General features: G+C 34.9%; 1 protein-coding gene across 1 annotated transcript in view; it reads left to right on the plus strand.

Annotated features, from left to right (window-relative positions):
• The window catches only part of LOC150110251 (uncharacterized), a 653,148-nt gene that overhangs the window by 124,523 nt on the left and 514,608 nt on the right, over positions 1 to 14,017 (plus strand). Inside the window, exon 4 of the mRNA XM_090398596.1 lies at positions 7,089 to 7,230. Coding sequence (XP_090254722.1) covers positions 7,089 to 7,230 — 142 coding nt within the window. The remainder of the gene's footprint in view (positions 1 to 7,088; positions 7,231 to 14,017) is intronic.

Consider the following 14,017-nt stretch of genomic DNA (forward strand, 5'->3'; position numbering starts at 1 on the left):
AAAAAATATATGCTTGAGTTGATGGACATGGGATTCTCTATCATGGTATGCATGGAGTTGTGAAGGACAGGTCTTGTATAGCAATCTGCTTACATTTTATGATAAGGTGACAAATGCATTGAATAAGAGAGATTCGGTATCCAGAAAACTCACCGAAAACAATTCATCGAATGACAATTTATTGAACAATAATTTAGTGAAAGACAATTGTCTTTCAGTAAATTGAATAAACAAATTGAATTAATCTAAAAAGCTATTAATCGAAAGGCATTTCCTCAAAAAAAGCAATTAATTGAACAGCAAATAATTGAAAACAGAATTTATCAAAAGGCAATTCATCAAAAACCAACAGTTCATTGAAACTACAAATCATCAAATGAACGGTTCATCGAAGAATGAATTATAAGACATGTGAAGTGAAGTGTATTTATCAAAAAGAATTGCAGTCTTTATTGGATTAAACTTGTGATGCAGTTGAAACTTAGCATGATATCCCCTTTATACATATTAGATGTGTGTGGTAATTTTTCTTTCTTTCTTACTTTTTTTTTGAGAGATATTCCTTTCAGTCAGTATATGTTTCATGTATTTTATGCACGTTTTACAGAATCTGAAAAAAATTATGTAAAAAATCTTTATATCAACATGGATACTGCTTTAAAGTATTTTCAACCTTTTTCATAATATGGCATACCTAGATTATTATTATTATTATTATTACGGGCAACTCCAGGGAGTCATTAGACTCATCGAGGGAGGCCCCAAATCATTTTCATCACAACTATTCGACATTCATACAGTATCTATCATACCTCGCCTTAAACTCATTCACTGTCACAGCATCCACCACAGACTCAGGGAGCGCATTCCACTCATTCACTACTCTAAAAGTAAAGAACCCAGCTCTAACACCTTTACTAACCACACTTTTGCCCAGTTTCCATGGATGTCCCCTAGTCCTCCCACAACCAGCCCTGTTCTCAAAAATATCTTCTGAATTAATTTTATAGAAACCCTTCAGTAATTTGAATGTCTCAATCATATCTCCCCTCCTCCGCCTATCAACCAATTTTTGCAACCCACAAATCCTCAACCTGTTCTCATACGGTTCATTCCACAGACCTGCTATCATCTTGGTCACTCGCCTCTGGATCCTCTCCACCTCCTCCCCATCAAGAAGAAACCTAGGTGACCAAATCTGAGCACAGTAGTCGAGATGAGGTCTAATTATTAATTATTAAAATTCTGCAGCACACTAAAAATATATTCTTTTAATTTTTTTTGACTATCTGGCAAAAAATAGGCATAATTTTGATTGATTTACATACATAGATATTAATAATAGTAATTACTTATCCTTTTTGCTCCAAAAATAAATAAATAAATAAATGCGCAATTTACGACATTATTTCTTTAAATTAATTTGTTTTCACAAATCTCGCGGCACACCAATGTGCTGCAGCACACCAGTTGAAAATTGCTGCTTTAAGGCATTGAATCCTTACATTCCTAATTAAAGGCACCTATTACTACCATTAATACTACTAATTATTATTATTAATAGTAGGTGTATAATTATTATTGCTAGTAGTAGCAATAATAATAGTTATTATTATCCCCTCATCATCCTCCCTCATTAACCTAATGGTTGGTGGGATAGCAATGCTACATTAGTAGGGAATAATTATAGAATAACATGATTATTGATTTTCTTTCTTTTCCGATAAGTGTTTCCTGTCTGTAAATATGCATTCACAGTTTACCTGTTTCTGCAGGAAAAACCTTGCCATCTCCGTATGAGGCCTGCTAACTCGCCTTCAATTGAAGAGGACTGATGATAATTATTCATGTCCTAGACAGGATTCGAAACCAAGTCTTTAAACTAAAGGGCTTTGCTTATACTGAGTGAACTAAGGAGGCTACTATTATTTTTATTAGTATTAGTATATGACTTCCACACACAGACACACACCACTTATATAGAATGCATTTTACTCAAATTTTCTATTTGAAATTTTTACAAAAATTTTTCAAAATGTTCCATTTTTTAGCTCAATAATATTAGGGGCTACAATGGGACAATGTGTCAAAATTATATATTACAATAACTCTCTGACTTAGTGGAATTCGAGGAAGTTGTCTGTACAAGTTGTTTGTGCAGTTCAGTTTTAGTTCCAACCGGATCACTTTTATTGTAACATTTTCGTAAAGAAGTTTCGAAATGATATTAGCAATTCCACTCTGGTTGGATGAAATTTAATGAAATTTTTTATTTAAGATCTATATTCAAATTTGTCAGTTTTGATTTCAATATGACCATTGTTGATATAAAAAACTTAGGTAGAATGAAATTTGTTGTTTAGAGATAAATCACTATAAACACAATGAAGCATTATTTATACTTACAGAAAATTTGTTATAAAATACAACAAAATAATTATTACGTCTCAATGACTACTTGCATATGTTGTCTGTATGTTGAGTAACATTAGGTATTGTTACCGAAACACTTTTAAACAATAGTTTGTAAGAAAATTACTTTTTTGATGAATTATGAAAGAATTCATTGAAAGCTCATCTCTGGAAGTTGTACCAAAGATGCAGTGAAGAAGTGTGTGAGGAGTAGATTTTTTATATGGAGGTTGTTGGTGAGTGGTATGCATTGCCAGAGTGTTTTGTGAATGCAGGAAGTGTAAATAATTTCAAATTTCATTATGATAGACTATTAACTGTTTTCTCCTGGTGATTTTTTTGAATATATAACTGCATAAGAGCCTGCATACCTCAGTCAGTATAGACGAAGCATTTTGGTCAGAAAGACCTGGGTTTGATTCCCATCCATTATGTGAGGAACCTTTATTTGGTCTCTTTCGACTAAAGGTGAGTTAGCCAGTCTCATATGGAGATAGAGGGTTTTTCACCTGGAAACTCGAGTTTTTTTCCTCAGGATAGGCAAACTGGGCCATGAAAACACACACACACACACACACACACTGATTAACAGTCATAAAATACATACTTAATTCCTCACCAGGAGGGCTCAACTGGTCCTAAGGGATGGTGGAGGAATGGGGAGAACCCCATACAAATAAATTAAACTGCATAGATCCAATTATCAGTTTATGATTTAAGCCAATATCGGCACCTCTTTTATTTTGGACATCTAATAACATTTTGCTGCACTTCTGGCTGATGACAATATGATGTATTTGATTCTGTGTTTTATTATCTGGTGACACCCAGGTTACTTTATGTATACTCTTATGCTGGAGGATTGTACCACCTATTACTAAATTATATTTGCCACACAATTCCACCAGTAATTTACCATTTAGATTTCTCTCTCCCAAAATATGAGAGAGAGACAAATGTAAATTTCTCTCTTCCATGAAATGGAAGAATGTAATGTTACTCATTACATTCTCCAGCTGTACATTATTTGTATTAACTTTAGCATTGAAACCACCCATGAGAAGTATGCTCTCTTTGCCATGCTTTATATTATCAAGGTATTATCAAGTAGACTAAAACTTTTATTTTTCTGCAAAGGATGCTTTCTTGTTTGTGGCATAGCACCAAACAACTCTCAGCATTCCGAATTTAGTTTTAAGGTTTACTGTTATATTTGACCTGAAATTGGTTCCCACACAATCATTGCTTGACTAAATCTTTTGCTCATGAGGATTCCACCTCCATATGTATAAGTTATATTAGGCATCCCTGAATAAAGAAATACATTCCCAATGGAACAGTTTATTTTACTAGTATACCATTCCATATTGCTTCACTAAGTGCCAATAATGCAGTCTTATATTTTGCTATCTCCTTTCTTCATTGTGCTAGTTTTCCTGTTGATTGAGTGTTTTGACATTTCATTGGTCAATTCATGTCCTAATTTTCAAAGCTTTAGTCATTATCATGGAGTTCATTCAATCATTCATCTAACTTGAAAATGATATTAAATTTTTGAAGTGTTAGCCCACAGAGTTCCTATTCTGGTGATAGGAACTCTATGGGTTGTTCTGTTCCTTAGCATCCAGGCATGCATTTTACACATAAGCATTTCCTCTCATGCAGATGGTTTTCTTATACCACCAATGTCTGATAACCAGAGCCTCTTTTTGTAATAACAGGTTCATTCTACCATGAGAAGACAAGGTTAGTATTTGAGTGGGCAAGGCTATTTGTTATATACCTTGAAGTCAAACACTTCATAATATTATGCAATCACTAGCCAGTAGAACCCATTCTGTTTAAGTAACCATACCATTTTAGATTAGCTTTACTCACACATTCCTGAATGCTAACATGTCAAGTTCCTTCCTAATATTTTTTTTTAATATGGTTCTACTATTGATGTCATCTGTTCACTCCCCTAATCTTTCTCAGAACTTTTGTATCTGTGTCCCCAGCCTTTGATCAAGTGCTTTATTTTTAACCCAGTCCTCAAATCCATAAGCTAAAGGTTTTAACATTGTCTTTTATACTGCTAGTTTAGTGTTTTGACTCACTTCTCTCTTATTCCATATAAACTGAATAAAAATTTATTCAGTTGGCTTCCTACCATACCATTTTTGCTAATTCTGTTGTCTATTTCCATATTTAATTTTCCATCTCAACTACAAATTGTGCCTAAATAGCTGAATTGCTTGTTCTATAGGTTTTTCATCGAGAATGCAGGATTCTCATGATTCTGCCAATTTCATGGTCTTTGTCTTTTTATTGCTAAATTTTATACAACATTTATTACAGATTTTATTCAAGTAAGTTAGGGAATCCTGCAAACGTCGACAGAATTTGTTTTGGATTATAACATCTTTATAAAATTCTGGTCAATTCATGTCCTAATTTTTCAAGCTTTAGTCATCATGAAGTACATTCAATTTCTGCATTTATCTGACTTCAAAATGATATTAAATTTTTGAAGTGTTAGCCTACAGAGTTCCTATTCTGGTGATAAGTTTGTTCCTGGCATGCATTTTTACACATAAGTATTTCCTCTCATGCATTTTACACATAAGCATTTCCTCTCATGCAGATGGTTTTCTTATACCATCTATCATCCATCTTCGTTATCAACCACCTTCATACCATTTTTCTCATCTTCAAAAACTTCTACAAAACTTTGTAGATGTAAGGAGATTCTTGTTCCATTGTATAAGGCTTTGATTAGATCACACATAGACTTCTGTGCACAGATTTGGTTACCTGGTTTCAAAAGGTTGAAGTGTTACAAAGGGTCCAGAGATGACTTTCTAAGGTAGTTGCTGATCTCCAGCATATCGAGTATGAGGAAAGGTTGAGAAGGATACAATTTACAGAATCTAGTGGATAGGAGAAAGAGGGGTGATATGATAGACCTACAAGTTAGTAAAGGGTTGTTATAGGATCAATGTTGGAGAAGTTTTACAGCAAACAGTGGGAGATCAGGGGAGAACCACAGGACATCCCTGGAAGTTGTATAAGGAGGGTGTGAGCAGGGAAGTGAGAAGCAGGTTTTTTTCATTCAGAGTTGTGAATTATTGGAATGTCTTGCCTGAGGGTGTGGTGTCTACAAAGAATTTGAGTGTGTTTAAGGTGTTAGTAAGGAAAACAAAAGTGCAGTATGAGCAGAAATTGGCAAATCAAGTAAAGAAAAACTCCTAGAGAGTCACTGCTGGTGTACCATAGGATTTAGTTTTGGGACCATTGTTGTTCAATTTGTATGTTAATGATATTGGGATATGTGATAGTGATAGTGATATACAGCTGTTTGCACATGATGCAAAGTTGGGTAGAGAGCAATGCAGAGTCAGGCAGATGCTATGGCCTTGCAGGAGGACTTGAATAGATTGCATGAATGGGCAGGTAAGTGGAATTATCAGTTCAATGTTGCAAGGTGTAAGGTTTTGAAATTTGGTAATCAATGATGGGATGTATACACTTTGTGGGGAAGCTTTAAAGTAGGTAGAGTAAGTGAGAGGGGGGTAGACAATTACCTGAAGTTCTGGGGCCACAATGTACAAGTTGTGAAGACATCAAATAAGATAATGGTAATGATGCAGAGGACTGACATTCAGGGAAAAAAAAAAGGTTATCATGCCATTGTATAAGGCCTTGATGAGGTCTCACACGGATCATTGTGCACAGATTTGGTCACCAGGTTTTCATGGTGATGAAGATATGTTGGAATGGGTCCAGAGAAGATTCATAAAGGTTGTCAGTGGTCTTTGGAATGTGAAGTATGAGGGCACATTGAGAAAATGTAAGTCGTAGATTCTCACGAATAGGAGGAGGGAGGGGGGAGATATGATTGAGACATATAAGCTAGTCAGGAGTTGTTGTTATCAGGTTGACATGGATGAGATTCTTCATAGAATGAGAGGGGGGGAGGTGTAGGACAAGAGGCCATCACTGGAAACTGTATAAAGAGGAGTGAGGAGTAGGTCTTTGCATTGAGAGTGTTTGGTGAGTGGGATGCATTGCCTGAGTGTGTCGTGAATGTAGACACACTGAATCATTTTAAGGCACAGTTGGATGAGCATTGTGTGCAATGGTGTGTTCATCCCACACTGAGTCTCTGACTCCATGGAGGTCAGATGTTAATAATAATAATCTTATTTCTTAAGGTCTTATATTAATTTCCCACTCTCCTGTTAAGATTTCTAATTTTTAACTTTCTTCATGTCAACTGCCTTCTCTAATGATTTAAAAAATTCCTCCACTTCTTCCTTAATAGAACCTTCTATGAGACCATAGGCACCAATAAGTTTCATTGTTTTCAATTCCCCATCTTGATGTTTGCTACATCACTCTGCGAGATACTTCTTACCTTTCAAGAAGATTATTCTTGCATGTAGTGTGGAGTATTATAGTTACTCCTTCCCTTACCCTGATCATTACTGCTTGAATATAACATCTTGTAATGGTTATTAGAAGAATTTTACCAATTTTTGTCTTGTTATTTCAGTAGCAGGAATTATGTTGATTTCATACATATAATCATTCTGAAATATTACACTGTAATATTTCAGAATGAATTATTATATTTCAAAGTACATTAAAAATATCTATTATAGAAACTTAGTGATTGAAATGTTTCATGGCAGGTTCCACCATTTACCAAAAAAGAATTCTGGCCTGATAATTTAGGAAATCTGAAGAACTTTATGGGTGGAAGACCATTGCCACCTTCACCTTCAGATCCATCAGTTCACATAATTAAAAAACAGCTGCCACAAGCAAATTATGGTGAGTTTTATTTTAAATGAAAAGGTATGTGAACAATTTCAAATGCTACCAGATTATTGTAATTACGAATCTTTTTTTTTTTTTTTTGCAAAATATTTTAAGGAATAAATAATTTCTCAACCTTGTAAATCATAGACATACACTTCTTGGAAAGAAGTCAAAGGACACCATAGTCTGAGGAACAAAGAGCCATGGTGTCCACCTTAATAAGATGTAGGACCTCCTTTCACTTAGATGACTGCAGTAATCCTATGGGGAATAATTTCCATGAGTGTACAATAATGAGCAATGGGAAATTTTACCATTCTTCCTGTAGACATGTAATGAAGTCCTGAACTTTTGTGGGATGTGAGTCCCTTGACCTCACTGGATTCTCCAGTTCATCCTACAGATGTTCAATAGGGTTGAGATCAGGATTCTGTGGAGGCCAGTCAAGTGTGGTGACATTCATATCCACAAACCACAAGCAGGCCTTGTAACATGGTGCATTTTTTTGTTGAAAGAGAAATGATCAGTTCTGTAGAAATGCCACAAAGTATGAAGCATTGCATTGTCCAGAATGTTCAGATACCTTTTGGAGTTCAGTGCTCATGCCACCACAAACAGAGGTCTGAGGTTAAACAAGAAAAAACAGGAACACACCATTATACTACCACTTCCAACTTTCATAGCTGAGGTTAAACACTCAGATATGAGACATTAACTGGGCATCTTCCACACCTACGCTGTCCATCTGCTCGGGAGAGGGTATAGTGTAATTTGTTACTTCATAACACAGCTTTCCAAGCTTTCAAATCCCACTGTACCATCTCGTTGCACCACTGAAGATAATGCTGCATGGTGGTTCGGGTAATGTGGGTCTTGCATATTGCTGTCCTACCATGAAAAACCCATGCTGTGAGCCTTGGATCTGGATGTTTTTGAATAGATTTTGAACAGATCTGGGCATTACAGTTGATGCCCAGAACTCCATTCAATATGTCTGCCAATGAGTAATGGTTTCTATATATTATCCTTTGGTCACGTTCAGTGAGTAATCCACTGCAGGCAGCATTTGCAGTTGACTACCTTTGTTTCCATCTCAGTATGGTATCACTGATTGTTGACCTGGGATAGCCCAATTTGTCAACAATTTGCCAAATTGATAGGCCTACAGCATGGCATTCTGTCACAATGCCTCTTTCAAACTCTGCCAGTTCCCTTCTTGCGGCCATTTCACCTGGACACAGTTCAACTGACTTGTGAGCATAATATTTCTCCAATTTATACTGGCTACAAACACGTGACTTGTTACATGGCACAATGCACCTTTCATGGGGATGTCTTTTGACTTCTTTCCAAATAGTGTGTCTGGATTATACATAATTAATGTTTTTTTGTTTTTTTTTCTGAAAACTTTCTGAAAAATCATGATACTCCTAAAATTGTTTAATGTTGTGAAAAAAAAGCTTAGCTGTTTTGGTAATGCAGCAGTCCCTTTTTTAACAACTAGGCAAAAGATGATAAAATTAAAAAGTTTTAATTAAAAGATATTAATTTGATTTTTTAACAATACTTGTGACATAATGATTAGAAATATATACACATTTGCACAAGAATAATATTTAATTTGCCAAATATTTCGGTCTAAATATTACAGACCATCTTCATTGGCTACATAGGAATAGTTTTAAAAAACAAAGTGGAATACGAACAATTGATCATTCATGCATAGAATGAGTCTCGTGATGTAATATCGCTAAGTATTAGAAGAGTAAACATTTTTAAAGTCATAATTAAAGATATTAATTCAGAAATTCATATAATAATCTTAAATAACATTAGACTAATATAGGAAATTTACAAAAAAAAAAAATGGTTTGTTTCTAATCCATACTGAGCTAATCCAGATTTCTCAGGTTTGTTGTGTTGCTCTTGAATTCTTTTTTCTATAGAATGTCCAGTTTGTCCAAAGTAGGAAAGATTACAATTACAAGGAACTTGATACACACCAGGTAGAGACAACATTGAGCATTTATCTTTAGATGAAGGAAAATGGGTGGATAATTCGTTAATAGGTGTATAAGTGGCTGTTAAATCATATTTCTTCAGAATTCTTGAAATTGGTTCTGAAATCCCGGAAATGTAAGGAATCGGAACTCGACATATTGAATCTTTGCTGTTCTGTGTTGGATTGTAAGAACCGAAAAGATGTTGTGTACTCTTTTCGGAGAAGCTATTTAGTTTCATGTGATGTTTGATAGTCGAAAGTTTTTTCTGTAATAAATGAGAAGTTGAACAGTTAGTTTTGGCTCATCGGATTAAACATTTTATGATTCCTTTTTTTTGACAAGGATGATGAGCAGATTCTTTGAGAATATAACAACCTGTGAAAGTTGGTTTTCTGTAAACTGTTGTTGTAAGAATACCAGAAGAACGGATGAGAAGGACGTCTAAAAAAGATAACTTGTTGTCTTTTTCAATCTCCATGGTAAACTTTATATGAGGATGAAAGGAATTGATACTGCTTAAAAAGGAAGGTAAGGAGTCTGTTGTGAGGCCATACAGCAAAGATGTTGTCTATATATCTAACCCAAAAGGATGGGTGAGGGAATATAGATGAGAACAGGACTTCTTCTAGATGTTCTAAATAAAAGTTGGCAAGAGCAGGAGAGAGAGTGGACTTCCCGTGGCTGTTCCCTCCACTTGATTGTAAAATTTGTTTTGACCGAAGAAATATCCAGAGTGCATTATGAAATCAAATAACTTTATAATGTCTTGTGGGAAGATGTCAGTAAGTAATTCTAAAGTCTCTTTGAGAGGTACATTCGTACCTCTCAAAGTGGATTGTATTGATTCTCCTACTTATCGCATAGCCAAATATCTATTTAAATTATTGAAATCACACATTGGCAACTCACGCTCTTTTTTTTGAAAACTCTTCTGATTTCTTAAATAAATTGAAAAACATCACTTTACAACCTACAGATCTTATTGTTATCTTTGATATAGAATCTTTATATACGAATGTACCTCTCAAAGAGACTTTAGAATTACTTGCTGACATCTTCCCACAAGATATTATAAAGTTATTTGATTTCATAATGCACTCTGGATATTTATTATGTCAAAACAAATTTTACAACCAAGTGGAGGGAACAGCCATGGGAAGTCCACTCTCTCCTGCTCTTGCCAACTTTTATTTAGAACATCTAGAAGAAGTCCTGTTCTCATCTATATTCCGTCACCCATCCTTTTGGGTTAGATATATAGACAGCATCTTTGCTGTATGGCCTCACAACAGACTCCTTACCTTCCTTTTTAAGCAGTATCAATTCCTTTCATCCTCATATAAAGTTTACCATAGAGATTGAAAAAGACAACAAGTTATCTTTTTTAGACATCCTTCTCATCCGTTCTTCTGGTATTCTTACAACAACAGTTTAGAAAACCAACTTTCACAGGTCGTTATATTCTCGAAGAATCTGCTCATCATCCTTGTCAAAAAAAAGGAATCATAAAATGTTTAATCCGACGAGCCAAAACTAACTGTTCAACTTCTCATTTATTACAGAAAGAACTTTCGACTATCAAACATCACATGAAACTAAATGGCTTCTCTGAAAAGAGTACACAACATCTTTTCGATTCTTACAATCCAACACAGAACAGCAAAGATTCAAAACGTCGAGTTCTAATTCCTTACATTTCCAGGATTTCAGAACCAATTTCAAAAATTCTGAAGAAATATGATTTAACAGCCACTTATACACCTATTAACAAATTATCCACCCGTTTTCCTTCATCTAAAGATAAACGCTCAACCTTGTCTCTACCTGGTGTGTATCAAGTTCCTTGTAATCGTAATCTTTCCTACTTTGGACAAACTGAACATTCTATAGAAAAAAGAATTCAAGAGCATCAGTCATCAATTCAACACAACAAACCTGAGAAATCTGGATTAGCTCAGCATGGATTAGAAACAAGCCACAACATCCTTTGGTCCAAGACTCTCCTCCTACACAGATGTCACTACAAATTTGGACATTTATTTAAAGAAAGTGTGGAGGCCTTACTTCAACATTTTAACTTGAATTGTAATGACTGTATATCTACATCAAGAATTTGGAAAAGTTTAATCAGAATAACACATTAATTTTTTTTTTTTTGTAAATTTCCTATATTAGTCTAATGTTATTTAAGATTATTATATGAATTTCTGAATTAATATCTTTAATTATGACTTTAAAAATGTTTACTCTTCTAATACTTAGCGATATTACATCATGCAGCTCGTTCTATGTGTGAATGATCAACTGTTCGTATTCCACTTTGTTTTTTAAAACTATTCCCATGTAGCCACTGAAATGGTCTGTAATATTCAGACCGAAATATTTGGCAAATTAAACATTATTCTTGTGCAAATGTGTATATATATTTCTAAGATATTAATTTGGCTTACTGGTGTGAAAAGTTTTTGAAGGTAAAGATGGTAAATAACTTGGTTCAAGACTTGATCAGAGTTGCCGGCTTGGTTGGCTGAGTGTATGTGCTCTCCAGCCAAAAGGCTGTGGGTTTGAATCCCTCCATGGGCATGGATGTTTGTGAATGTCTGTGAAAATACTAGTTGTGGTGGTCAGTGGTAGATCGCATTGGTGTAGATGATGAAGGTAGTTGCAGTTGGTGAAGATGGAGAGTTGTAGAGTAGGTGTCCTCCCTCAATGAGCCTTTGGACTCCCTGGAGGTCTTATGTAATAATAATAATAATAACTAAAAGTGGTGAGTATAACATACCAATAACGGAGTGTAAAAATGCATTCAGATAGTTGAAAAATGTAAATAAAAAAGCCAATAATGAAAAAATCAAGGCTGAAAAGATGAATATGCAAACAATAAATTGAAAAGAACTGAAAATAAATTAAAAAGGGATAAAAAAAATGTTATTAGTAAGCCAGCAACATACATTATGGGTGCTGGCTGTTTCATCTAAAATGTCATCAGATGTAGGTAGTAAGAAGTAACTGTGAGCTAGCTGTGTTTATGAAATATATATTAGGAAGAGCTTGGTTAGTTTGAGAGTATTCAGGTGTTGCACTGGTTTGAGAGTAGAGATAAGTAATTTCTTTTGTTTAACTGCCATAAGGGGGACAGTAAATAGATTGTGTTTATGGCATGCAATTAATTATTATTATTATCCTGATAAATCAGGACCACATCTGGTTCCACCACTACAGCCACTCGGGACTTGCTGACTGTGCTTTTTTGAACACCCACAATTTGTGAATGTTTAAGTGCAAAGGCAGGAAAACTAAAGAAATTAGGATGAATGCAGATGAGCTTATGCAAAAGCACCCATGAAGCAAATGAGTGTGTGAATGAACAAAAAGATGCAGAATCTAGTCTCTCAGCCAACAATATCAAATGAGGTAATCAAATCAGATGTAAAGGGGATTAGGGGTGGACTAAGGTGATGCTACAGTTTCTACATACTAATGCTAGAAGCACCAGGAATAAGTATGAGGAGTTTTTGGCATTGGTTAGTGCAACTTCACCAAAAGTTATAAATGGGTGAAATTTGGCTAATGCAGATGATGTAGTTACAGGGTTAGAATGTTAGAGATTTAGTATTTTCAAGGAGAAAAGAAAGCTTGGTGAAGAACAAGCTGGATTCAGGCCAAATAGAGGCTGTCAGGATCAGATCTTCACTTTACAACAAATTGTCGAGAAAGCATGGGAATATAACAAAGATCTGTATTTAAGTTTTGTCGATTTGGAAAAGGCATATGACAAGATGCCAAGAGAGAAGCCATTCAATATGCTTCAGTTATATGGTGTCAATGGGGCATTATATCAAGCAATACTTAGTCTTTATTTGAGTTGTAAGTCAGCAGTTAGAATTGAAGGAAGTACAGGAAGATGGTTTAATGTTAAATCTGGTGTGAGCCAAGGATGTACATTATCCCCTCTGTTATTCATTATCTATATGGATCACATTATGAAGGAAAGTGGTATTAAACATGATATCAAAATTGGAGATGTTAATGTCAGCTCTTTGCTTTATGTGGATGATGTTATACTTCTAAATAAATCTGCTACAAGTCTGCAAGATTCTCTGACTAAATTGAATAACTGCTGTAACAGATATGGTATGAAGGTCAGCAATAAAAAGACAAAGACAATGAAAATAGGCAGAATCATTGAAAATGTCAACTGTGTTTTGTGAATGGAGAACCTGTGGAACAAGTGAAACATTTCAGCTACTTAGTCATGATCTTTACTGAAGATGGTAAATTAAATATAGAAATAGAAAACAGAATCAGCAAAGCTGGTATGGTAGGAAGTCAATTGAATAAATTCATATGGAATAAGAGTGAAATTAGTCGGAACACTAAATTAGCTGTATACAAGACGGTGTTCAAACCAGTTTTAACTTATGGATCTGAGAGCTGGGTCAGAAGTAAAACACTTGACCAAAGACTAGAGACTGCAGATATGAGAGTCCTGAGAAAGATTATAGGCATGAACAGATGGCATCAATAGCAATATCATATTAAAAATGAGGATATTAGGAAAGAACTTGACATTGTCAGCATTCAGGAATGCATTAGCAGAGCTAATCTCAGGTGCTATGGCCACTTAAACAGAATGGGTGAAGAAAGATTAGCAAAACAAGTGTTCTCTGCCAGGTTGGCAGCAAAACGACCCAGAGGAAAACCAAAACATAGGTGGATTGATACGGTACAAAGTGCCTTAGACAATAGAAATATAAGATCTGATAATGTTGGAGTCTTGACAAGTAACAGACTGA

The sequence above is a fragment of the Typopeltis vanoorti genome, chromosome 1, assembly GCF_054136105.1.
Source record: "Typopeltis vanoorti isolate ZY-2024b chromosome 1, IOZ_Tvanoo_1.0, whole genome shotgun sequence".
NCBI lineage: Eukaryota > Metazoa > Arthropoda > Arachnida > Uropygi > Thelyphonidae > Typopeltis > Typopeltis vanoorti.